General features: G+C 48.1%; 2 protein-coding genes across 5 annotated transcripts in view; both read left to right on the forward strand.

The window, feature by feature from the left end:
• Nucleotides 1–441: 441 nt before the first annotated feature.
• GGA2 (golgi associated, gamma adaptin ear containing, ARF binding protein 2) overlaps nt 442–26,103 on the forward strand; it is a 31,029-nt gene continuing 5,367 nt past the window's right edge. The window contains exons 1-15 of one of the 4 annotated variants that reach the window (XM_070043599.1): nt 442–772; nt 1,184–1,381; nt 10,041–10,125; nt 10,934–11,009; nt 12,148–12,246; nt 14,896–15,019; nt 16,251–16,354; nt 17,826–17,906; nt 18,445–18,582; nt 19,661–19,742; nt 22,206–22,331; nt 23,096–23,218; nt 23,515–23,543; nt 23,944–24,077; nt 25,483–25,640. In XM_070043599.1, coding sequence (XP_069899700.1) covers nt 667–772; nt 1,184–1,381; nt 10,041–10,125; nt 10,934–11,009; nt 12,148–12,246; nt 14,896–15,019; nt 16,251–16,354; nt 17,826–17,906; nt 18,445–18,582; nt 19,661–19,742; nt 22,206–22,331; nt 23,096–23,218; nt 23,515–23,543; nt 23,944–24,077; nt 25,483–25,640 — 1,663 coding nt within the window. In that variant the 5' untranslated portion in view covers nt 442–666. Of the gene's footprint in view, nt 773–1,183; nt 1,382–9,241; nt 9,300–10,040; nt 10,126–10,933; nt 11,010–12,147; nt 12,247–14,895; nt 15,020–16,250; nt 16,355–17,825; nt 17,907–18,444; nt 18,583–19,660; nt 19,743–22,205; nt 22,332–23,095; nt 23,219–23,514; nt 23,544–23,943; nt 24,078–25,482; nt 25,641–26,103 lie in introns of those variants that run through there. The other 3 variants (XM_070043600.1, XM_030871482.3, XM_060284647.2) reach the window with 3 other exon arrangements.
• Nucleotides 1,735–4,132, forward strand: LOC115861099 (transcription and mRNA export factor ENY2-like). The gene is made up of 2 exons (XM_060285158.1): nt 1,735–3,703; nt 3,856–4,132. Exons 1-2 carry the CDS (start codon nt 3,523–3,525, stop codon nt 3,987–3,989), a joined length of 315 nt encoding a protein of 104 aa, XP_060141141.1. The 5' UTR covers nt 1,735–3,522; the 3' UTR covers nt 3,990–4,132.

Genomic DNA, 26,103 nt, shown 5'->3' on the forward strand with positions numbered 1-26,103 from the left:
TTAAAATGCAAATTAATTCTGAGCTAGTTTTGTGTCCACCTGCACATCTGTTCCAACATTCGTTTATTCTGTATAAACTTGCCCTTTTTCTGACTTCCCTTTTGAACGGATTATGACATCCGCTTGGTTCTCTCGTTTAATTAGAGTTAAAATATTTAACACGCGTTCATTTTACAATGCATGAGAACCATGACTTTTTGGGGGGGGGCAATTACCCTTTGACACAGTAAGTAAATATCTAGCACGCTCATGGTGTAATGTGTTACGGAGAAAATAAAGCCAAGTATGGAAGGAGGTGATGGTCCATAAAGACCGTCCGGAATAAAAATGCTAGAAGAATTCGTTACCTGAGACTCAAATTTAACGGGGCGTCCTCTAGTTCATCTGGCAGGCCTTGCGAGGTCGGCTTGACCAACTTTGACCTGGCTGCGGGTCTGCAAGACCAGTCCGCGAGCCCGACCCGCGCGTGGAGGAGGGCTGTCGGGGAGGCGGCACCCCCGGGCCGGGGCCTGCGCGGAGGCGGGGCCTGGTGTGTGGGCGAGGCGCCACAGGCCCCGTCCCATCACGTGCCGACCCTCGCCTGCCGCGTCGGCAGCCCAGGAACACTCCAGACGCCGGCGGCTGAAGGGCAGGGGCGGCCGCGGCCTCGGCTGCGGGGCTAGGCCTATGGCGGCGACGGCGACGGCGGTGGCGGCGGGGGCCGGGGCCGCGGCGGGGGCCGAGTCGGCCGAGGGGCCCCCGGGGCCGGCGGCGGCGCTGGAGCTGTGGCTCAGTGAGTAGCCAGGGCCGCCCCTCGGCGCGGGCCCAGCGCCCCACGTGAGGCCTGGCTTCCCGCCTCCCTGGGCCTTTCTTCTGAGACCGGCGGCCGGACAGGTGGCCGCGGGGAGGCCGGCGCCCGGGGAGGCGGGCTGGGCCCGGCGCGGGTGGGAGGATCGCCGCGGGGAGGCCCCGAGAGGAGTCCCAGGAATCCGCCAGGGCTGCGAACCCGAGGCTGGGCGCCCTGCTCCCCCTCCTCCTCCCAACCTCTCCCAGTTGCGGTGCATAAACACTGTTAACAACATAATGGCTAAGGTTTATTGAGCTTTGCTTTTATGCCAAGCACTGTGCTGAAAAGCATTTCAGCCACTGTTAATCCTCATTACGACCCCAAGAGACAGCTTCTGTTTTTAACCTCGTTTTACAGATGGGGACCTTTCGACTTCCTCAGTTGTGCAACATACCCATCCTCTGGGAAGGAGCTGTCTCTGGCTGCCGACTTTAATGTCAAAACAAGCCCTTTACACCTCTTGTGCATGTTGGTTGCGGCCGGGTTTCTTATGTGTATTGTCTCCTGGAAGACTCACGGCAGTCGTTAAGAGTCGTTTTTGTTCCTACGTTACCGGTGGGGACTCGAAATTCCAAGAGAATGAAGCATATGCTCCTTGTATTGGGCTCTGCTGGGTGCTGGGAGTACTGAGATGCGTAACACAGGGTCCTTGCTCACAAAGACATTTTTAAGTGGGTGGTACAAGCCGACAATAACAGCACTTTGTTACATTAACTGAAGATTGGGAGGGAGCCGGGTTTAAAGTGCGGTGGTGGGAGTTGGGTTTGTTTACCTGGGCATTGTCTCAGGGGACATAGCATTTGAGTGGACAATGGAGGCGACAGCGTTTCAGATGCAGGAAACTGCATGTGCAAAAGCTGGGGGAACAGGAGGGTGTGGAGCATTCTGGGAAGAAGGAGGTCATTACTGCAGGAGTGCAAAGCATAAAGAGGCTGCACTGCTAATTGGGGTGAGATCTTCAAGGGTCTTGTATGTTGCAGCAAGGAGTTCAGTTTATCCCTGATGCAGTAGGGGAGAGGATGTTGGCGTTTTCAGCCTGGGACTCTGATCAAGTACACTTGTTAAAGGCATCACCTGCAGCCGTGAGAAGAGACGAATTGGATAGGGATTGGGGAGGTCAGGCAGAGAGAGTAGATGAAAAGCTCTTCTGGTAGTGTGTCGGGGGTGAAATAGGACAAAGGTATTGGGATGGAGAGTAGAAATAATTAGCTAGTACAATCAGCAGGTTTGATGCATTAGAATAGAGGCCAGAGACCAGGAGGCGTTTAGGATGGATCCCAGGTTTCAGGCTCAGGTAACTGGTTGGTTACAGATATCTCACTTGTTGACTTGTGGAGTTTGAGGTGCTTGTGGCACAAAGAGAACCTCTCTGGGCAGTTGGTTGGCTCCAGAGAGGGTAAGAGCTGGAGGTCAACTTGGGACCTTCAGTTCATTGGCAGTGAGCTTGTTCAGGGAGGCTGTGCCCGTTAGGAAGAGTAGAGGTTTGCAGATGGAGCATGGAGAATCTCAACATGGATGAAGCAGGTGGGAAAAGCAGCCTGGAGACAGAAGGCGGAGGCTACAGGCTGGGCGTGGAGGGGGAAGCTTGGACGGTGGGGAGCTGCAGGTGGATGTAGTTGGTAGGTGGTTTTGCTGCTGAGAGAGAGAGTAGGAGGAGGAAGGAGGAGGGGGAACTTCGAATTTGGCGACTAAAAGGTTACTGAAATACCTTAGTGCTAAATGGTGGGGACAGAAGGTGGTTGACTAGGAGGCAGTGGAGTTGCAAAATCAAGTGGGCCGAGTTAGAGGCCAGCTAGCGGCCGACACAGGTGGGGGAGAAAAAGGGAACCTTGGCTGCTCAAGGAGGGGGTCCTGAAGCTCCAGCTGTTTTAGGCCAGCCAGTGTGGTCCCAGAGTTGTGAGATCTTCCAGTTGTTCAGGTAGGGCTAGAACCTGTACCAACAGCACACACCCACTCCCCAGTCTCGACAACCAAAAATGCCTCCAGACGTTACCAGATGTGCCCTGGCAGAGAGGGCAGACTCACCTCTCCCCTCCCCGCCTGAGATCCTCTGAGTTTGGGCTCTGGAGTGTGGAGTGGACTGCAGAAATGTATCTTGTAATCTTCGTGGTTGTGGGACTTGCACCTCCCCGCCCCCGCCCCTCCATAGGGCAGAGAAAGTGAACTGTGTAAACCAGACTTCTGGGGGGCTGGGGCGCAGTGGAGGTGCTACGTGGGAGGACAAGGGGTAGAAGGGCTGGTGGTGGGGCAAGGACAGGAGTGTCGTTGAAGGAAAGCACCGTGAGTCTGGACTGGATGGAGAAGGAAGTCACTCTGGGGGGGTCTGGGGACTGCCGAGCTCAGCTCACTGGCAGGTCTTACCTCAGCAGGCAAGGCAGCTGTGCCTCTAAGATCGGAATGTAATACCCTGTCCGTCTCGGGGCTTAAGAGGAGTTAGTACATGTGAAGCGCTCAGGATACTGCCTGGCACACAGTGTTGGCTATTATTATCATTAGTCTTCTTAGTTGGGAGTGGCAGAGACTAACTCATGTTGTGTTACCAAAAAAGAAAAGAAAAACGTCAGACCTAGGAAGCTGTTTCAGCAGAAGTTCATGCTTTAAAAATACAAGTAGCAGGTGTGCTAGCTTTCTGTGTGCTTTGGTGCGCAAGCTACTGAGGGTCTAGGTCCAGGCAGCTGAAGAGTGTGGTTAGCAAGATGAACAAAGATGCGCAGATGAGAGCAGCCATTAACCAAAAGTTGATAGAAACTGGAGAAAGAGAACGCCTCAAAGAGTTGCTGAGAGCCAAATTAATTGAATGTGGCTGGAAGGATCAGTTGAAGGCACACTGTAAAGAGGTAATTAAAGAAAAAGGACTAGGGCTTCCCTGGTGGCGCAGTTGAGAGTCCATCTGCCGATGCAGGGGACACGGGTTCGTGCCCCGGTCTGGGAGGATCCCACATGCCACGGAGCGGCTGGGCCCGTGAGCGGGGGAGGCCACAACGGTGAGAGGCCTGCGTACTGCAAAAAAGAAAAAGAAAAAGAAAAAGGACTAGAACACGTTACTGTTGATGACTTGGTAGCTGAAGTCACACCGAAAGGCAGAGCCCTGGTACCTGACGGTGTAAAGAAGGAGCTCCTACAAAGAATACGAACATTCCTTGCTCAGCATGCCAGCCTTTAAGATTGAATTAGATTGTGTTGTTTTGTGGTTTTATTTCTGAAAGTAAAACTTGCCATAAATTACGAATCGATTTCCCAAAATAAAATCCTTTCTTGTATGATGGTATACAGTTTTCAGTAATGATGTATACAATTGTATTGATTTTTTTCCCCTGAATGTATTATTTTAATAAACATCTCAAGAATGAAAAAAAGAAACAAAAGTAGCAGCTTCTGGGCATTTTGCTGCTTTTCTTACCCCACTTAGTTTATTTTGGGCATTGTTCCACATGACTGCATTTAGAGCTGCCTCCTTCTTGTTAATGAACCGCCTCATGTGCCCCATTCCTTGGGGTGCTATGCTCTGTTCCTTGATAGTGGACACTTCGGGTTGCTGGGAGTCTTGGGCTATTAACAGCAGCCCTGGGGCCTCCTGGTCTCTAGCTCTGGTAGTGCTGCCAAGGAGGCAGTAGCTTAAGTAAAGGTAAGGCAGGCTGCTCAGTAAATCTCTCTCTTCTTCCACTCGGACCTACTCCCAGGTGAAAAGTCCTGTCCCCTAGCCTCGCTTTCATGCCTCCTTTGGGGATGGGAGTGGCTCTATTTATACTCTCCCAGCTTCTCAAGGGTTATCCTGGAGCCCAAGCGTAGGTCATTCCTGTGGCGGGTCTTGCTTGGGCTTTCAGCGTGTGCTTAATTGAATGATTGCTGGATATGGGGGTCGATGTGTACCCCATGTAGGATTCCCCCATGCAGTGAGCACTGCTACGGGGCTGAGTTCTAAGTGTTCTCAAAGTGAGTGCTCCCCACAGCCTCAGGGCTCCCTTTACTAGCACAGGCTGCTCTAGCGCCAGGGTCATGACCCTGGTGGTTGGGTGGCAGCTGATGTGAGATGATTTGACTTTTGAATTAGTCACTGTTAGATGAACCATTTCAGGGAATTCCCTGATGGTCCCGGGGTTAGGACTCAATGCTTTCATTGCTGTGGCCAGGGTTCGATCCCTGGTCGGGGAACTAAGATCCCACAAACCCACAGCATGGCCAAAAAAAGATGAATCATTTCATTCACAGGTGGAGGGCTCAGCTGTTTTCTTTCCTCCTTCTTCTTTTTTTTTTCAATCTTTCTTTTTAAAAAAATTTTTTTGGTGGGTGAGTGCACCGTGCTGAACTGCATGGCATGCAGGATCTTCGCTGCGGTGGAAGTACAGAGTCTTAACCACTGGACCACCAGGGAAGTCCCCCTCAGCTGTTTTCTTAATACCTCTCACCCTGTAGCACAGCGGTCCCCAACCTTTTTGGCACCAGGGACTGGTTTCGTGGAAGACGGTTTTTCCACAGACGGGGGAGTAAAGGGGGGCTGGGGGTGGGTGGATGCTTCAGGAGGTAATGCCAGCGATGGGGGAGCGGCAGATGAGGCTTTGCTCTCTAGCCCGCTGCTCACCTCCTGCTGTGTGGCCCAGTTCTTTACAGGCTGAGACCCAGTAAGGTCCACCCGGAGGTTGGGGACCCCTGCTGTAGCAGACTTGAAATACATACAGACAGTGCTTTTATTAAGCAAATATATGGCAGTAGTCCTATATTTGTCCTGCCCGAGTGCCAGCTAAATAAACCACCTTGGTGCCCAGGATAGCCATTCTTTTTAATGATAAAGGCATTTGTGATGAGATAAATGCTTTTATTTAATTTAATTAATTTATTTATTTATGGCTGCATTGGGTCTTCGTTGCAGCATGTGGGCTTTCTCAGTTGCAGCGAACGGGGGCTACTCTTCGTTGTGGTGCGCAGGCTTCTCATTGCGGTGGCTTCTCTTGTTGCAGCGCACGGGCTCTAGGGTGTACGGGCTTCAGTAGTTGTGGTGCATGGGCTTAGTTGCTCCGCGGCACGTGGGATCTTCCTGGACCAGGGCTCGAGCCTGTGTCTCCTGCATTGGCAGGCGGATTCTTAACCACTGCACCACCAGGGAAGCCAGTGATAGCCGTTCTTGATGGGGCGGTGATAGGTGAAGCAAAGTAGAGTGTTTTTTTGTGTTTTTTTTTGCAGTACACGGGCCTCTCACTGTTGTGGCCTCTCCCATTGTGGAGCACAGGCTCCGGACGCGCAGGCTCAGCGGCCATGGCTCACGGGCCTAGCCGCTCCGCGGCATGTGGGATCTTCCCGGACCCGGGCACGAACCCGTGTCGCCTGCATCGGCAGGCGGACTCTCAACCACTGCGCCACCAGGGAAGCCCAGGGTTTTGTTTTTTTAAAAAAATTAATTAATTAATTAATTTTATTTGATTGCGCTGGGTCTTAGCTGCAGCTCGCGGGCTTCTTAGTTGCATCACGCAGGGTCTTCATTGTAGCATGCGGGAACTTTGTTGCAGCATGCGGACTTCTTAGCTGCGGCATACATGTGGGATCTAGTTCCCTGACCAGGGATGGAACCTGGGCCCCCTGCATTGGGAGCATGGAGTCTTAATCACTGTGCCACCAGGGAAGTCCCAGAGTAGAAGTTTTTTGAGTTTTTACCTGGCCAGGCCCTGTCTGACTCCTAGCCACTCCTTGGGGCAAATTGGAGTCAAACAGACGTGGACGGTTGCTCTGGGCTGATCAGACCGAGCTACTGGTCCTCTGGGGGTCATTTTCTCTAGAGCTGCTCAAAGCCACTGAAATAGCTTGGCAGGGTGGAATTAGGTGTTCAGAGATCCAGTTAGTTCAGAACTGGAATAGCCATCTCCCGGTGTCAGCAGTATGTGCAGCCAACTGGCCAGACTCTGCATAGTAAAAGATGAATCCTTCATTCATTAGTAGATGTCCATGCTGATGACTATTCTGGGTGCTGGAGATGGGAAGGTGAATGAGACCGACCTTCCTCCTGCCTTAGGGAGCTGATAACTTAGTGGTAAGAAAGTCAAGGAAGCTAGTTCCCAAAAGAGGCCCTGCCTTTGCCAAGGAACTGAAGACTTAACCCTGAGAAACATTTGGGCCCTGGAATCAGGCAGACCTGGGATTGAATTTTTGCCATTTTCTAGCTTTGTGGCTGGGCAGGTTTCTTCAGTGGTGAGGTAATAGTACCAACTTCAGTTGTTCTGAGGTTTACAGGAAAGGATGCTTGGAAAACACTCAGCATCATGTCTGACCCACAGCAAAAACAAAGCGGGGTGGGAGGGCAGCTATTACTATTATTGCTATTATTTGGGAGCTATGAAAAACCTTGAGGGAATCCTTGTCATATGAGATATAGCAAATAAAATAACTTACACTTTATAGATCTTTTTGCTGCTTTGCCTTGGTTAAGGGTTTAGAACATTATTTAACCTTAGAGGTTTTTTCCTTCCTTTCTTTGGAAAAACTGGTGACCTGGCAGTAGGGGAGGAGGGAGAGAGCTGGATTCTGCATGGTGAATTGGGGTCCTGCCTGCTCTTCTCTGCCACTAGGGCGTAGAGTCAAGTGTTGAGGTCTGAATGCCTTTTAGGTGTCAAGCTTGACCTTGTAGTGAAGTGAAACTTAATGAAGCTTAAAGGGTAAAGAATTATCTTAGATGAGTCAGATCTCCTTAATCAGACTCTCTGGAAATCACTGCCTTAAGTTTATTTCATGAGTAATTATTTTGTGCCTATGGGTATGGCATTGTACTAAGCACGGAAACATATGGCTTCTGCCTTCGTTTTTTTTTTTTTTTTTTTTTTTTTTTTGCGGTACGCGGGCCTCTCACTGTTGTGGCCTCTCCAGTTGCGGAGCACAGGCTCCGGACGCGCAGGCTCAGCGGCCATGGCTCACGGGCCCAGCCGCTCCGCGGCATGTGGGATCCTCCTGGACCGGGGCACGAACCCGTGTCCCCTGCATCAACAGGCGGACTCTCAACCACTGCGCCACCAGGGAAGCCCCTGCCTTCGTTTTTTTTTTTTAACATTTACTGAATATGTTGCTACCAACTTTTTTTTTTAAATATTTATTTATTTAGGCTCTGCTGTGTCTTAGTTGCGGCATGCGGGATCTTCATTGCGGCATGTGGGATCTTTAGTTGCGGCATGCAGACTTCTTAGTTGTGGCATGCATGCAGGATCTAGTCCCCCCACCAGGGATTGAACCCGGGCCCCCTGCATTGGGAGCATGGAGTCTTACCCACTGGACCACCAGGGAAGTCCCTCTGCCTTCATTTTGAATAAACTTTTGAAGTTTAAGTGTAATAAGTCATGTGTACATACTAAAGTATAGACAGAGACTGTTATAAGATTAGCTATCTTTTATTGATTACTTAATGGTTGCTGCTATACTGAGTACTTTAGACACTGTCTTTTAAAAATCTCATGGCTATCCCATGAGGAGGGTACTATTTTCCTTATTTTATAGTTGAGGAAACTGAGGCTCAGAGAGCCCAAGGACATGTAACTAGTAAGGGATGGAGCTGGAGATCCCCATCCTGAAAGAGCAGATAAGATGTGGGCCTTCTGAGAAGAAAGGGATGGCTTCTGTTTTGTGGGGGTGGGAGATAGAAAGATTAAGAAAGTCTTTATGAAGTGGCATTTGAATTGGGACTCGAAAGGTGAACGGCATTTTGAGAGATGGAACATAGGGAAAGAGCTTTGAGGAGGAAAAAGGTGAGGGGCATATGGGAATTGATCATCTAATTCCTTTGCTCTCCTTTGTTGTCTTTTTTCACTTAGGATGGAGTTGGTGGGTGGGAAGATGGGGGATTGAGTACCTGTCCTCTGAATCTCATGGTTGAGCTGTGGGGCACATGACTTCTGCGTGACATAAATGTGACTGCTGTCTGGAAAAGTTAAACTCTGGATGACTGTGTAGTCTTAAGTGATCAGAAGGGAGGAGAATTAGTAGGGGCTGGAGCAGTGGGAGGAGGGTTTTGAGAGGAGACGGAAATTCAGAGTGGCCTTGAAGAATGGATAGGATTTTGAGAGGAGAGAAGTGGACGTTCAGGCAAGAGGAATAGTGTCAGAGATGTGACCGTAAGAATTACTTATTTGCAGAGCTTGAAAGAGCTTCTCTGTCAGGACCAGTAAGATATTTCACTGGAGAGCCAGGTAGGCCAGGACAGGCTGGACAGTGGGGAGTAAGGGAAATGTTATGAAAGGGCAGGATGAAGACAGTCTCAGCAACTCCTTTGTGAGAATGTGGCCTGGTTCAGTCTGCGGGCGGGGCGTGTGGAATGGGCATCCTTGTTGGGTTGCTGGCTGCGGATTCTGGCAGCAGCAGTGGGAGGAGAGGAGGAAGCTGCTACCGTCAAGCACCAGGAAGGATACACACAACCCCTTATTCCAGGAAGTCAAGGATTGCCCCTCCCTTCCGTGGAGCATGGTCTCAACATTAGGCCTTCTGACAATCCCTCTTTCTCCAGGTATCTCCTGCTCCTGGCTGTGCCCTCGTGCTCTTCATGCTCCGTGTCCTCATATTTCATCCGAATATGAATGTTCCAATGGGGGAGACCCTAGCGTGACTAGATCTGGGTTCCTTGGCCATGTGTATGGTAGCAGAGAGAAATAGCATTTTGAGGAGTGAAGACAAGGAGGTCCTCTTGTCAGACTGGATAAGCCGCTGACATGTGGAGAAGCTTCTTACTTAGGATGGTCAGGAGATTTCAGAAAAAGGAGGCTCAGATTTAGGCCTGTTACTTTGAGGATATGGTGGGAGCCGCTCAGGGCTTCATTGTATGTTCTAGTCTTCCTGTCACATGGCTAAGAAGCTTACAGGTTCTGGCCCACGCCCAGATGCTGGCCCAAGCCCGTCCTCATTGCAGGGCCAAAGTGGGGGAGTCCTGACACGGGCATGAAGAAGGTGCACACAGGCCATCCCCTGCACTGGGAATGGAGCCCCTTTCAGGACAGTAGCGTGTTAACCAGTTGAGCTGTTCATTCAGTCAGCAAACAGTCGCTGAGGCCGTATCATGGGCCAGACACTGTGCCTGACAGTGATGATGAGTACAGGCCCCTGTCCCTTTCAGCTGTCTGCTCCCTGGGTCTGATCCCCTAGAGGTTATGTCACAGTCCTTGGCTGTTGTCATATTTGGGGGGCTAGTGGTGTGGAGAGGTGTTTGTTTCTCTTTATTATACTTTAATTTTATTTTTTATTTCCTTGACAGATAAAGCCACAGACCCAAGCATGTCAGAACAGGATTGGTCAGCTATTCAGAATTTCTGTGACCAAGTGAACACTGATCCCAGTGGGTAAGGTGACTTCACACACGTGCTTGACTTTGGGGGCACCTCAGACTGTGCATGCCTTTGTTTCTCAGGATTGTTTCACGTAGCATAGATTGTTGTTTCGTTTTTTTCTCCCTCCGTGACCTACTGAGTACATTATTTTTCTAGAAATAGCAAATTCATGTGGTTTTCTAAAAAACAAATAGTCGGTTTGTAACTGGCAGCTACTTAATACATTTTAAATAGTGTTATGAAACACTGCTCCTGAGGAGGTCTCTGAATGTTAGGGACAGAATGTAGCTAGGGTACGCAGCAATGTGAAAGATCAGTGTGTTCTCCATAATTTAAATGCAGTCTTTCTTAAGGAACAGCAGGGGGAAAAGGGGTAAGATTTTGTTGAATTTGGTTTCTAAAGTATCTGGATAGGAACTTAAGAAATGAGTCAGTCATCCGGATGTTTTATCTCCATGTTGCTGAATATTCATTTTGAAACGAGCAAGAAGGTTGATCACATTTTCTGCTCTAGTGTTAACTGAGCAGTTGTCATATGACAGACAAGGTCTGTGCTGCTCACGACCACGTTACTCACAGGTCTGGAAGTTGTAGGGGTGGGTTGACTGGGGAGAGGATGGTGTGCCCTGGAAGTGTAGCTATGAGAAGGGTGGGTGGGAGTCGGCCGCCTTCAGGGGCTCATGCCTGGCCGTGTGCAGTCACATCCCACCTCTGCTCTGGGACCCGAGCTCCTGGAGGAGAGGGGACTTTACTGGGTGTGCTCAGCCAGACTGGTGTGTTCCTCTCCGCCCAGAGTCCAGGTGTCTTTGTTTTCCCTTAGCTCAACCCATGCACCTTGGCTACTGGCCCACAAGATCCAGTCTCCACAAGAGAAAGAAGCTCTTTATGCCTTAACGGTGAGTTCGGCTTGCCCCTTAGCCTAAGCTCTCCTGTCCTGAGGCTAGCGTTTCTGTGGGGAAGAGGCTCTGAGAAGTTCGCCTTCACTGGCCTTGAGAAAGCAGGCTGGAGGGAGTTCCGGGCTCAGATCGCCCCATTCTAGATCTGTTTCTGGAGAGTAGTACTGAGCCCGCTTTGCGAGAAGGAAAGGAAGGCTTTATTTCTTTTTGCCCTTTTTAGACCCGGGCTGGCAAGGTCAAGTCCCACAGGGCCAGATTGGTAACATAAGTGAATGAGCTGCTGGGTGGGGACCAAGGAACTGGAGAGCCCATGCCCAGTCTAAAGAGGGCAGCTACAGTGCAGGACCTGCTGGCTGTTGCCAGGCGTGAGTTTGGGCCCAGTGTTGCTAGGACTTCTGTTTAAGAGAAACTGGGAATCTAGATTTTTAAATATATGAATTCTCTGAATTTTTCAATATTGGTGACTGATTTGAAACGTTAAACAAGATTGTGGACAAAGAAGACATTTACAGGCGCAATTTGTCACTCAAGTGCCAGTAGGTAGCCCGTAGTTTAACAGTTCTTGGGTATTCCACGTCCGATTTCCGCCTCTAAGGAGAAAGAAGGAAGTGATTCTCTGACTGCTTTCACCTGCCCAAAGGGTCTCCTTAAAAGGTGGGGTGAGGGAATTCCCTGGTGGTCCAGCAGTTGGGGCTCCACGCTCCCAATGCAGGGGGCTGGGGTTCGATCCCTGGTCGGGGAACTGGATCCCACATGCCGCAACTAGAAGATCCCGCATGCTGCAACTAAAAGATCCCACACGTCACAACAAAGATCCAGCACATGGCAACGAACATCCCGCAGGCCACAGCTAGGACCTGGCACAGCCAAATAAATAAATAACTATTTTTTTAAAAAAAAGAAAAAAAAGGTGGGGTGACCTCAGAGTACCCCACTGAGCTATTTCCTGGGCACAAACCTGTCAGTTACAACAAGAGCAAACAGGTTCTTTTTTTTCTTAATCTAAAAGTGTCACCCTTTCTCCCAGTCTTTAGTGTCCTCAGTCTTGAGCCATGATTTCAGCAAATACTTACCAGGTTTGAAATGAGCCCTGGAGCCAATGGTTTCGCCTTCTCATGGGGGTCCTGTGTCTGCACAGGTGCTGGAGGTGTGTGTGAACCACTGTGGGGAGAAGTTCCACAATGAGGTGGCCAAGTTCCGCTTCCTGAACGAGCTCATCAAAGTGTTGTCCCCAAAGGTGAGTACCCTGGGCTTGGCTTCGCTCACTGTTCTGCATGCACCCCAGGTTTCAAACTCCTGTCACACTTCTTGGTCCAGAGGCAGACCTGCTCATGGATAGAACCTGCCAGGCTGTCCCAGGTTTGTGAGAGCTCAGAGGTGAAAGCTTTCCTCTCCAAGGTGTAGGATGATGGTCATGGTCATCAGCTGATCCCCACCCTTTGATGGTTAGCATTTTCAAATTCTCCCTTTAAAAATGGCCTTGTAGACAGGTGGCCTAGAGGGGCGAGCACAGAGGGGCCTAGCTGGTGGGCACAGGTTTCCTGGTAGAGATAACAAGACATGTTGGGTGTAGCTTTAAGTTTCCTTCTTTCCTTGTCTTCTGTAGCTTTTCTCCTGTGTCTTAGCAACACCATTCTCGGGTAACTAACATTGGTGGAACCTTCCTTTGCTGCTTCCCAGCAATTCTGATACCAGCTGGGTGTCCTGTGATTTAATTCATTTCTGAAAATAAGTACTCAAAGTTAGGACAGACCCTACAGGTTAGGAGCTCAGTCCTACCTAGACTACACCTACCTCAGACACCAGTCATAAGTCTCGGGGATGCCCAAGCTACTTGCACTTCTGCCCGACCAACTACAAGTTCAGAGCTTCCTCTGACCGCCTCTGCCAGGTTCCGTCATTCACTAGAAAGATTCACAGAACACAGGAAAGCACTATACTTACTAATATTCTTTTACTGTAAAGGATGTAAATGCAAGAGATACATAGGCGAAGGTCTTGGGGGTGAAGGGGGAGCAGAGCTTCCATGCCCTCTCCTGTGGAACCTGAGCATACCACCCTCCCAGCACATCCATGTGTTCAACCAGAAGGCTCTCTGGACCTGGTTGTTTCGGAGTTTTTATCTGGAATCATGTGGGCATGATTAATTTAATCACTGGCCATGTTATTGAACTCAGTCTCCAGCCTCCCTCTCCTCTTGGGGAGGTCAGGATAGGGCTGAAAGTTCCAACCCTCTAATCACATGGTCAATCCCTCCCTTGAAACTAAGTGCCCACCAGGAGTGTTTAGCAGAAACTCAGGTATGGTCCATGGGGGCTCATTGTAAATAACAAAAGACGTTCCTGTCACTTAGGAAATTCCTAGGGTCTTTGAAATTCTGTGCCAGGAGGAACTGAGGACAAGGGTCAATATATATATATACATATATATATATATAGACACAAATATATATATACATATATATGTATATATATATTTTATTTCTTCAAAACATTTAAGTTTCAGCAATTCCTTTCACTTTACCTTATTTTCATTCCAAATACATTTTTATTCTAGACTTGCCACTGTCAGATAATGAGTGTCCCCAGTGGCTCTAACCTAGGCCAGTATATGGTAGGATTTAATTTTAGTGGCTTTATAGGTTGATTCTTTGAAACCCAGAAAGAGCCCTGGAAATGGGTGCCAGGTAATTCGTCTTCTAGCTGTGCCTCAGCTCTACCAGCCTTGGGCAGCTCACTTCTCTGGGTCTCAGCGGCCATCTCTTTAGTGATAGTGTGGGCTGGGCAGTCTACTAATGAAACTGCACAACTAGGATGGGATTTGAACCCAGCCAAAGCTCAGATTGGGACTTGAATGCACAGGCTGGGACTCAAACCCACTGTCTTTTTTTTTTATCATTATTATTAATTAATTAGTTTATTTTCAGCTGCATTGGGTCATCGTTCTTGCGCACCAGTTTTCTCTAGTTGTGGCGAGCGGGGGCTACTCTTGGTTGCGGTGCGCGGTCTTGTCATTGCGGTGGCTTCTCCTGTTGTAGAGCACGGGCACTAGGTGTGCGGGCTCCAGTAGTTGTGGCATGCGGGCTCAGTAATTGTGGCTTGCAGGCTCCCGAGCACAGGCTCAGTAGTTGTGGCGCATGGGATTAGTTGCTCCGCGGCATGTGGGATCTTCCTGGACCAGGGCTCGAATCCGTGTTCCTTGCATTGGCAGGCGGACTCTCAACCACTGCGCCACCAGGGAAGTCCCAAACCCAGTGTCTTTTAATTAAAATCAATCACCTGGTGTCAGGACTTACTGAAGCTCAGGTTCATTATGTCTCTGCACAGAAGGAGTTCAGCAAGAGGCAAAGTGATAGGCAAGAAGTAGATTTATTAATATAGGACGCCTGTGAGGGATACAAGTGCGCAGGCAAGGTGGCTCTGCCCCGAGAACTAAGTGGGAAAACAGATTTATTTAGAGAGATATACATTCCAAAGGTAGAATGTCTCAAAAGGTGAGAGCAGTCCTGAAATATGGGGTGGTTAGTTTTTATGGGTTGGGTGATTTCATTGGCTAACGAGTGGGAGGATTATTCCAGCTGATTTGGGGAAGGGGCAGAGATTTCCAGGAATTGGGCCACCGCTCACTTTCTGGCCTTCTATGGTCAGCCTCTGAACGGTCATGGCACCTGTGGGTGTGTCGTTTAGCTAATGTATTACAATGAGCATATACTGAAGTTCAAGGTCTACTGGAAGCCAAATCTTACACCATCTTGGGCCTAATCGGTTCTAACCAGTTTATGTCGTATTCTCAACAGCTGTGTCATTCTCTAAAGGTTACGTCTTGCCGCCTTCCCTCCCGTCTCACCAAGTCCCTTCCAGCTCTGTAATTCCCTTTCCTTTTTCAGTACCTAGGCTCCTGGACCACAGAAAAAGTTAAAGGAAGAGTCATTGAAATACTCTTCAGTTGGACAGTGTGGTTTCCAGAAGACATCAAGATCCGAGATGCTTACCAGATGCTGAAGAAACAAGGTCTCACTACCATTACTTATGTTGCATTCCCTTTTCACAGTAGTTGTTCCTTCTTGCTTTTTTGTACGCTTTGTTAGTTTGGGGTGAAAGCTGGAGATCTTGTGTCCAGTAGATACAACAATAGAGGCTGACGCAGTAATTTTGATCCCTGGAAATGGGTAGACCGTTCCTTCCGGTTGACGGGAGTTGAGCTAGGTTTGAGATGGTTGTTGCTGTAGTTACCCTCACTATGCCAGGTTCCAGACTCTCTAGTGTTAGCTTGTGTTGAGGGTGGAGGCTGACTTGCTAGAGCGTTTCTCTCAGTATCTGCTCTACTCTCAGCTTTGGGTCTTCCTCTTGCTCTACACCTCAGAGGGGGTCTTATTCCATCGCCTTTCCTGACAGTAGACCCTTACTACTTGTTCCTCAGTGCCCGTAGCCTGGTGGTGGTGGTGCTGGTTCTGCTGTGAGTAAGCCTCAGTCTCAGGCAGGCATGTGTCCCTGGTCTTGGTGGGACCTGTTTGTGGTGCTGTCCCATCCCGACTCGGGTCTGGGCCGGGACACGTTGCTGCCCCTCCCCCAGGGGCACAGGCTTTTCTTTTCTTTTTTTTTCCAGCTCAGTAGATTTTCACCACTGTTCTAAGGACAACAGGTTTGGTGTCCTTCCCCCAGCAGTGTGAGGCTTTTCTGTTGGGAGAGAAGGATTTCAGTGGGCCATCAGGCCTCTCCCATTCTTTTTTTGTGAGGCCTTTGGAGAATGAGCCTATTCCTCTTGTGTTGTGAGCCCCAGAGTGTGTCCTGTGTAGAAGCTGGGAGTCCATGTTCCTTTTCTCTTGGGCTCTGTGGGAGGAGCCTGGATTCAGCATGGGCTATTTTTCTCCCTGTCGCATACACTCACTTAACATTTTTAGGAGTATTAGGGATTCTACACTAATTTCTGGGCTCTGGGAGATTGTATACCTGCATAAAATGATCAGTATTTTTATAGTGTAAGGCCCGTTGACCACTAGCCTTACGGTCCGGTTCTGCTCTAATTTAGTTGGCTCTGACCTCTCCAACTTTGTACTGGTTCCATGGATTCTCCCAAGGGAGGATGCAGAGCCTTGATCATACCCTGGGTGTATCTCTGTAAGGTTGTTGACAGTGTTTTCCTGGTGGGACATCAGGAACCAGGAGTTTCTGGGCTTTATACTGGATCCTGCTGAAGTCAACGGGTACCTATATCTGTATATTCATGAGTTGCATGTTTTAGGAATCATAAAGCAAGATCCTAAACTACCAGTGGATAAAATCTTGCCCCCACCTTCTCCCTGGCCCAAGAGCTCCATCTTTGATGCCGATGAAGAAAAGTCAAAGGTAAGGAGCTTCTCCCTGACCTTGGTGGCCTACCTGGAGTCTGACCAGACCCCTTCTTTTTTTTTATTTGAATTTTATTTTATTTACCTTTTTACACAGCAGGTTCTTATTTGTTGTCCATTTTATACATATTAGTATATATATCTCAATCCCAATCTCCCAATTCATCCCACCCCCACAGATCCCTTCTTTTAGGGACTCTCCTGCAATGTCCCCTGACCCCAAACCAAAGTGTGGGAGAGTGTGGGGAGGTGGGTTTTGAGTTCCCTGTGGAGCAGAGAGAGGTAGCTGAAGGTCTGGATGTTTTCTTTGTGGATAGGCCAAATAATAAGTGTCCTGTTCTTTATATCTTTCACTTTATCTGTTCAGTATTCCTGAGGGAAAGAAGGTACGAAAGGATAACCCTAGTGGGTAATGTGGGTCGTCGGTCATATCCAGAGTGTGGTGTTGGGGGAGGAGAGTGGGCAGTAAAGAATTGGTTGTATGTTGGCTCAGATCTTTTTAGTGTCAGTAAGCATGATCTCACCCATTTTCCTTCCATTTTTGTCTCCCAGAATTGTTGCTCCTCAGACATCAGTAAGGAGAGGGAAGGGAAAAGCAAGGTGGTCCAAACCTAGGCCAAGACCCAGGGATAACTCCAGGGTGCCCCTGAAAGGTGGCAGTGCTTTTGGTCATTAGCGTTCTTGGTCCCTCACAAGGTCTTGTGAGTGTAGAACCAGGAAGACTCTAGTCCGAGGAGGGGTCTCTTCTGGTACCCTCTGCCTTCCAGCTGCAACTGTCAGCTGTACTCTTCCCTTGGATCGAGGTGCTCACTGTGGGCAGAGTGAGCAGGGCTGTGCTGGGTTCTGGGCGGCTTTCCCTCTGGCTCCTCTCCTACAGGTGCTTCACCATTGCAGAGGGTGGGAGGAACGGGGGTGGAGGTGTGGCATGGACTTCTGAGAAAGATGGTCTTGTGTCAGCTGCTTAGACTCCCTGACACTCAGTATCTCCACCTGTCCTGCCACCCATCCAACAAAGAGTGAGTGACTCCTCTACCTATTGGGAATAAGGTGGATGAGATCGCCAAGGTCTGTCACATCATAGTATGCGGTCCAAGACAGCCTTGGCACTGTTGACATTTTGGGCCAGTTAGCTTTCTTGTTGGAGGTCGTTAGGCACTGTAGGATAGAGTGTGTACAGTATCCCTCTAACCACTAGATGCCAGGAGTACCCCCAGTTGTGACAACCGAAAATGTCTGCGGACTTTGCCAGAGGTTCCCTGGGGACATCCACCGCCCCACCCCATGGAAAAACCAGTGGTCTGTGGGGATGGTCGTAATCCTTAGGTTACTGTGTTGTGAGGATTTGGTAAGGTAATGCGTATAAAATGTGCGAGCTGTTATTAGTGCTGACTCTGCTGTTGCTGGTGCTATCAGTGTGGGCCGTTTGACACAGAGGGAATTGGTTTCACCTAGTGTTGTTCCCTCTTCAGCTTCTGACAAGGCTTCTGAAGAGCAACCATCCTGAGGATCTTCAGGCTGCAAACCGGCTGATCAAGAATTTGGTCAAGGAGGTGGGCATTTTCCAGGGGGTTCTGCAGAAGCAGCACTTGACAGGGGCTGGACAGTGTATATGTGTGTGTGTGCTTGAGGGTGTGGGTACACAGTCGTCTGGGAGAAGGGATGGCTGCTTAGCCCTGAACCGGGAAACAGCTGTGGGCTCCCTGAAGGGCAGCAAGGTGGTGACTGGAAGCAGAAACTGCTGTGTGTTTCTCTAGTACTTCCGTCTAGGAACTCAAAGCATTTCACAGACACCAGTTTCCGTCCCAGCGACCGGTATTGGTGTGGATAGAATCCAGGTTTGGGAATTTCTTTTCCAGAGGGATTTAGGCTGGTGGTACAAAGGAGTAGTCCCAGCTCCCCAAACTGCATTGTCTGTCCCAGGAATTCCGGGCCTTGAGCATCTTCTCTACCTGCTGAGTGAACACTCCATTCGCTCCATGTTTTGGTGGCTTCCCTGAGCTCTCCACAGTGCAGCGCCCCTTTCCCGGCGCTTGTTCAGGCTTTCTTCAGAGCTTCTACTCCCTCACTTCATCCTCTTTCTCCCAAAAGGAACAAGAAAAATCAGAAAAGGTGTCCAAGAGAGTCAGTGCTGTGGAGGAGGTACGGAGCCACGTGAAGGTGCTGCAGGAAATGCTGAGCATGTACCGCAGGCCAGGGCAGGCCCCGCCAGACCAGGCAGCCTTGCAGGTACTCTTTTTAAAACTAAATTTCAGGTGGCACTGAGTATCACTGACGTACTGGGAATACACATATATTTCAAGAAGTCATCATACAATCAAAATTTATGTCCCTCAGCCGCCGCCAACTTCCTCATTCCCTTCCCTTCTGTTCCTGCCTCTCTCCCCATCCCCAGGCAATCACTGATTTGTTTTCTGTTCTGATTAGTATATTTTTCCTAGACTCTTATATAAATGGAATGATACAGTATTACACTTTTTTTTTTGGTCTGGCTTCTCTTCTCCCTCTTGGCGTTATTATTTGAGACCCGAGACCCATTCTTTTGTTTTTTTTTTTTGGCTGCACCGCTTGGCATGTGGGGTCTCAGTTCCCTGACTGGGGATCAAACCCATGGCCCCTGCTTTCAGAGCGTGGAGTCTTTTTTTTTTTTTGATTGCAAAGCAGTGTTCATTATTATCATTTTTAACATTTTTATCGGAGTATAATTGATTTACAATGGTGTGTTAGTTTCTGCAACATAACAAAGGGAGTCAGTTATATGTACACATATATCCCCATATCCCCTCCCTCTTGCGTCTCTCTCCCACGCTCCCTATCCCACCCCTCTAGGTGGTCACAAAGCACCGAGCTGATCTTCCTGTGCTATGCTGGGGAGTGCAGAGTCTTAACCGCTGGACCGCCAGGGAGGTCCCAGTAGAGTATTCCTTTTTACTGCCGAGTGGTACTCCGTTGTATGCGTACACCACAATATGTATATCCGTTCATCTGTTGGTGGATATTTGGGTTGTTTCCAGCTCTGGGTGATGATGAGCTAACCTGCTGTAAACAGTTGTATACAGGGTTTTGCGTGAACATACACCTCCCTTTCTCCTGGGTAAATGCCTCGACGTGGGATTGCTAGGTCACATGCTGCATGCACAGTTAACTCTTTAACAAACTGCCAGACCGTTTTCCAGAGTGTTTGTGTCATTTCGTATTTCTGAAAGCAGTGTAGAGATTTCCCATTTCTTCACATTTACACGTCTTGGGATCTTTCTTTTTTATAACACGCTTACTGAGCATTTACATAACGAGCTCTGTTTTATAGGTCGTGTATGAGAGGTGTGAAAAGCTGCGGCCCACCCTGTTCCGGCTGGCAAGCGACACCACCGACGATGACGAGGCGCTCGGTATGATGTTTTTTTTCTTTAATTAAAAAATATGTATATATTTATTTTTGGCTGTGTTGGGTCTTTGTTGTTGTGTGCGGGCTTTCTCCGGTTGGGGCGAGTAGGGACTACTCTTCGTTGTGTTGCTCAGGCTTCTCATTGCGGTGGCTTCTCTTGTAGTGGAGCACAGGCTCTAGGCGTGCGGGCTTCCGTAGTTGTGGCTCGCGGGCTCTAGAGCGCAGGCTCAATAGTTGTGGCACACGGGTTTAGTTGCTGCGCAGCATGTGGGATCTTCCCGGACCAGGGATTGAACCTGTGTCCCCTGCATTCGCAGGCAGATTCTTAACCACTGCACTACCAGGGAAGTCCCTTGGTGCAGTCTTATTCTTTAGGCATAGACAGCACCCAAGAGTGCAGGGCAGACGTGGGGCTTCCTGCCTTACTGCTGACGCAGAAACAAGACAGTAGCCCCTAGGTGTTATGGTGGTTGGGCTTGGGGAGGGTGTGGCCTGAGTTGATTCTTCTGATTTCCAGAGGAATCTACTATGTTTGAGCAAGAAATGAGCCGCAAGTCTGAAAGCATAGAAAAGGGTGGAAATTTGCCATGTAGATTGGGTGTGAAGGGGATAGAAGAAAGAGCGGCTACAATTGAAGGCTTGAAGAAAGGCTGAACATTCTCAGAGGTCTGAGAAACAGCTGCGAGGGGCTCCTTGGAAGGTTTCACACCCAAAGTGCCTTCAGGGGCTGGGTGGGGAGTCTAAGTGGAGATACCAAGTGGAAGGCACAGGGGAGAACTGTAATCCTGTACACAGGTATTGAAATGTTTAAAACTATTTTATTTTATGGAAAATCTCAAAACACACAAAAGGGATTTATTCTATCCCCATGTACTCTTCACCTTTTGTTAATAATTACCAACTCATGGCCAGTCTTTTGATCTTGTTTTATCTGTACTGCTTTCTCCCTCCATCTTCCCCCCTACATCCCCAATTCTATTTTTTTTTATTTTAATAAGATCTGGCACCTTATTAGATGTCTGTTCGATGACTGTCTATGCATTTACTTTTATTTATTTATTTATTTACTTTACTTACTTATTTTTATAGGATCTTAGTTCCCCGACCAGGGATCAAACCCGTGCCCCCTGCACTGGAAGCTCAGAGTCTTAACCTCTGGGCCACCGGGGGAAGTCCTCCCAATTCTATTTTTAAGCAAATTCCAAACATTTCAAAGTAACCAGTCAGTGTTCAGATTTTCCTGGGCATTTTTCCCTCTAATCATTCCTTGTTGACCCTCTTTCTTTTTTTAAAGTTTGTTGTAAATCAGTATCAAAAAGAAAAACCACGCTTTGTAATTGGTTGATATTTAAGTCCCTTTTAATGGGTAGCCCCCATTCTTTTTTACTTCATACATGAAAAACATGTCCTTTGACTTGCAGAGTTTCTCTTGGTCTCAATTTTCTGATGGCATCTCCCATGGTATTTAATGTTTCTCTGTTCCTGAGATTTCTGAAATTCCTGCTTTCTTATAAATTGGATCAGGAGGCTTGTTCAGATTCAGGTTCAAATGGCAGGGCGTGTGCTGGGGAGCAAGAATGCTTCACAGGTGGTGTGAAGAGGCCCATGGTATGTGGTTTTCTGGGTTTTTTGTGATGTAATTATTGTCTAAACCCGTTATTTCCTCCGGTTGCAATGAAGTCAGAGGTCACAAAATTTAAATTTAATCACCTTGCACATGCCAAATAAAACACTTTGCCAGGTGAATTCAACCTCGTGTTAGTTCACAACTGCCATCCAGTTTAAAGATTGACAGGAAATGAATAGTTGGTCGCTCTTGCAGTGCCTTCCTAGTACCGTGGCCTGCAGTGTTATACATAGCCCCTGGCCCTGTTGCTGTTCCGTCTCTCTCCTAGGAAAGGCTTTCTTGCACCAGATCATGAGATACTCTTGACATTTCTGAAATCCACTGCGTATTTTATACTTACAGGATGTTTCAATTTGGATGTCAGATTTTCATCAGGAATACTTGATCTGTACTTAGATTTTATAAAATTTACAGGTGAAAAAGTAGATTCGTGTACCAACTTGTTTCCTACACGCTTCCCAATAACTGAATAAAGTACCCAAAATTTTTTTTAATATTTGCATCCACATTGACAAAGTAGCTTTAAGTTTTGAATTAAAATTAAAGTTTTAGTTCCTCACTTGAAAGACCCATATTTCAAGTGTTGGCCATCATATTGGACGGTACAGACAAAGAAAGTGAAAAAATTTGGTTCCTCCTACATCCTGCGAAGAAAGTGTTGAGGTTCAGGGATTGAGTGACTGGGTGTGCCAGGGGACTGATCTCATGATCTGGGGGCAGGAGGCATGGATATACTGAACCTGGTAGAGCCGTGTGACAGCTGCTTTGTGGAGTGGCTTAAAAAAGACTGAGATTGTTGGTAGTTAACCAGGGGATTCTGATTTTTCTCTCATTCTTCAGCGGAGGTTCTCCAGGCAAATGACCTCCTCACCCAGGGAGTTCTGCTGTACAAACAGGTGATGGAGGGCCGTGTCACCTTTGGGAGCACAGTGGTCAGCTCTTTGGGAGACATACCTGTCTCCAGAGGTATGTGCAGAGAGCCTCTCCCACCCTCTGCCGTGGGGCAGCCTGCAAACACCGGGAAAGAAATGGATCCCTGAACGCTCTGGGTTATGGTATAGAAATGAGAGAGCATGTCCTCTTTTCCCTTTCCTTTGAGAATTGGTTTTATCTAGCCAGCCTCTGCCCCACGTGCCATCACGGGTTGACTGCTAGGCTGGAAGTAGCTTTGGCTGTAAACAGAAGCGGTGGCTATACCGTGCCCAGGTTTGGATTGCACCTCTCATGAGTGCTTACTTATGGGAGCTCACACCAAAAAAAAATGACCTTCTTCAGGTGTTTCCTAGTGCCAGGCTAGCTAAATCGGAATCATCTGGAGTACTGGTTAAAATGCAGATTCTTGGACCTTCTGAATCAAGACTACTTAGAGCTGGGACCCGCATTTTTATCAAGCGCTCGAGATGATTCTGATTCACTGTGGTCAGAACCTCAAAGGCCTCTGACCTGGAGCAGTCAGCTCTGCTACTGTCCAGGTTGAATGGACCGTTAGAGGATTCTGTGTTTACTGGGGTGGGAAGGCAGTTCCTCTGGTTACCTCGTATTTCAGATGCCACTCGAGGCTGTAAGTCAAGCCAGTCAGCTGAGGTGGAAGGTTCATCTGGGGTGTGCTTAAGGGTGGGGTGATGTGATGTCTTTTGATTGGGAGGAGGCCTGAGGGAAACGGGTAACCTTTAAGTGGAGACTTTGCTCTTATTCTGACTGACTTATTTTCCTAACTGTCTGTTTTCTAGTCTTTCAGAATCCAACAGGCCGCATGAAGAACTGCCCCCTGATTGACTTGGAGGTGGACAGTGGATCTGAGCAGGCTGGGACTGTGGCTCCATCTTTACTGCATCACGACCTGGCAGCCTTAGGTGAGGGTGCTGTTTAGGGGCAGCAGGCACAGAATGGTCCTGATTCCCAGGGAGAGAGTAAGCCCATTCCCCCTGGTGAGAGTGTGCCGGTTTTTAGAAGGAATTGGGTATACCGGGAAGTTCAGAGAGGTCCTCCCTGTACTCAGTTTCAGATTTGCCATGAATGAGTTGAATGACTTTGGGTAATTTGTTTTGTCTAGGCTTTCTAAATGTTCTAGAAAGGATGATGGTATCAGTCTCCAATTCATATCAGGTAGAGCTACGGATGTGCATCTCACTCTGTTCCTTCTTTACAGGGATCAGTGATGGCCCAGTTACCAAAAAGGTAAGGAAGCTCTTCCTAGGGACCGGAGAGGAGAGGGGAAGTCCCTCAAACCTACCTTCATGAGGGCAGCAGTGCCTGGGGGAGGGTGGAGGGCTACAGCATAGCCTGGTGGCACTGTGGACTCAGAGGTCCAAAGCCTCTTCCTCATCCTCACCTCTACTGTCTGGCTTGAACCCCTGGAGGGATTTTGCTCTCCTTCTTCCCTACCCTTTTCTGTTGTATCCAGGCTCCTGCTTACTAAAGGTCTGCTGAGGAGTCATGTCCTCTTGACCTTTCTCCACCTGCCCCAGGAAATGTAGTAAGCCTGGGCTTTGGGGTCAGGAGAGCTGTGCCCCAATGTCACCATGGCTCATAGTCACTCATGCCCTGGCCTTACTTTAGTCATTCCTGGTTTTGACAGGTTGCGAGTCAGAATTGCGGTCAGGAAAAGAGGAACCCTACCACCAGCACACTGCCAGGTGGTGGTGTCCAGAGCCCTTCTGCAGAAAGGAACTTGCTGGATCTCCTCTCCCCACAGCCGTCTCCGGGACCTCTGTGAGTCTTGTGGGCAAGGAGCGTAGAAGAGTGGCTCCTGTGTGCGGTGCTCGCTCACTGCGCGAGGCCAGGCAGCGGGGCCCAGGGCTGCTGCTCCCCCTGAAGGGCTGCTTCCTTTCTGTCGGAGTTCAGTGTGTTCTCCTTTTATTCCGCATCCTAAGTCAGGAAAGTACACGTTTGGCCAGGACCTCCAAAACGCAGTTTAAGGAGCAACAGCAGTGATGATGATGATGTTTTTTGTCTTTATAGGTTTTTTTTTTTTTTTCCTGATTTCAGTGTAATTTGAAGCAAAGCTTGATTACTAGAGAAATAGATAATATAGAAAGTCCCAAATATCACTCTCTAAAGACAATGTTGAATGGTCCTTCTTTGCTTTTTTTCTACACATGTAGTAATGTGTTGCTGTGGCTTATTTTTACACAAATGAGATTATAATTTACAAACTGTACTCCACTGTGGTTTTTTATATCACACATCTTGGATGCGTTTTCATCAATTTATGTAAACTTGCCTCATTCTAACAGTTGAATAATAATTCATATACATATAATATATATATTTAATCATTTCCCTCTTGTGGATATTTACATAGCTTCCAGGTTGGAGGAACCTGGAGTGTTTCTATAGTACAGATTTATAAAAGTAGAGGTGCTCTTAGGTATGAGTATAAACATATTTTCATAGGTCCTGTCCCTTTGCCTCTGGCAAGGCTGGAACACTTTGCCTTCGCCCAAACAGCCTGAGAGCCTGTGTCCCTGGTGGAGACCACAGAGCTGGGTGGAAATGGAGATGTGCTGGGAGGTCATTCTTGTTAGTACCCGTAAGGGGTTTCTTCCTAGTTTACTGTTTATAACCACTTGACATGGGGTCAGTAATAATTCTAATTTTGGTGGGTTACTTACGTCTGGAGTTTGGTTTTCCATAAATGTTTTTGATTTGTATTCCAAATGGACAAAATCATGAAATATGAATGAAGTGGTCAGTGTAACTTGTGCTGTCATCTTCCTAGCTTACGTCACGCTGGTGATCATGTATGGGAAACCATCTGACTGAGCTACTTGTTGTCAGAGACTGCCTGACAACTACAACATTAATTACTTTATTGGGTCCTTATTGTATGCACACATTCCGCTCAGTGCTCTTCATATACTTTCTCATTTAATTCTTGTAACAGCCTATGAGATAGATACTAAACCGTTTCTATTTTACAGTAAGAAAACTGAGGCTAGATCTAAACTGGGTTAGATTACTCGTCTAAAGTCATACACCCGTAAAATATATATATACACACATATACACATGCATATATATATATTTATTTTTTTCCCCTTATTTTTCACAAAACCTAATCAGATTCCTGGAATTCTCTACAGTTTTTGCCAGTCTTGATATTATTTCTTTGCAGGAATTATATTCCGCAGAAAAGTATCCCCAGGGAAGTGCCACCAGGTACTAAGTCCTCTCCAGGTTGGTCCTGGGAGGCTGGCCCATTGGCTTCGTCTCCGTCTTCCCAGAATACACCTCTGGCTCAAGTGTTTGTCCCTTTGGAGTCTGTTAAGCCCAGTAAGTACAGTTTCACCCTTTTTTTCCCTTTCTGTTATTATGCATTAAACTGGGGAAGATGAGTCGGGGAGAGATACTGCCTGGGGACAGAGGATAAGGCGGGTGGCCCATGTCTCTTAGCTAATACTTTTTTAAGTTTTCTCTGTCTTGGAGTTGACACTGAAGGATATTGGCAGGCGGAATTTAATTAGGGGCCTTGAATCCACTTATGGAGATGATCTTCATTTGGAATTCAAGAAGGGAATGTTCAGTGTGATCTGAAATAACTCAGAAGAGGTGGAATTAGAAAGAAAGGAAGAATTTGGCTGGTGATCCTCTTCCTCTCTAATGATCCTCATTAAAGCAGGAAAAGTAGCTATTAACCTCCCTTACAAAGAAAAGGAAACGGAAGGCCCAGCTAAGTAAGGTGAGACTGCCTGTGGTCAGCACACTGGTATGTGAGTGGGAAACAACTGGGGTCTTT

Source organism: Globicephala melas, chromosome 15, assembly GCF_963455315.2.
Source record: "Globicephala melas chromosome 15, mGloMel1.2, whole genome shotgun sequence".
NCBI classification, from domain to species: domain Eukaryota; kingdom Metazoa; phylum Chordata; class Mammalia; order Artiodactyla; family Delphinidae; genus Globicephala; species Globicephala melas.

Coding starts and splice junctions, on each gene's coding strand:
- LOC115861099 (XM_060285158.1), top strand. CDS start 3,523: ATGAACAAAGATGCGCAGATGAGAGCAGCCATTAACCAAAAGTTGATA. Junction 3,704..3,855: donor AGGGCTTCCCTGGTGGCGCA/GTTGAGAGTCCA, acceptor AAAAAGAAAAAG/GACTAGAACACGTTACTGTT.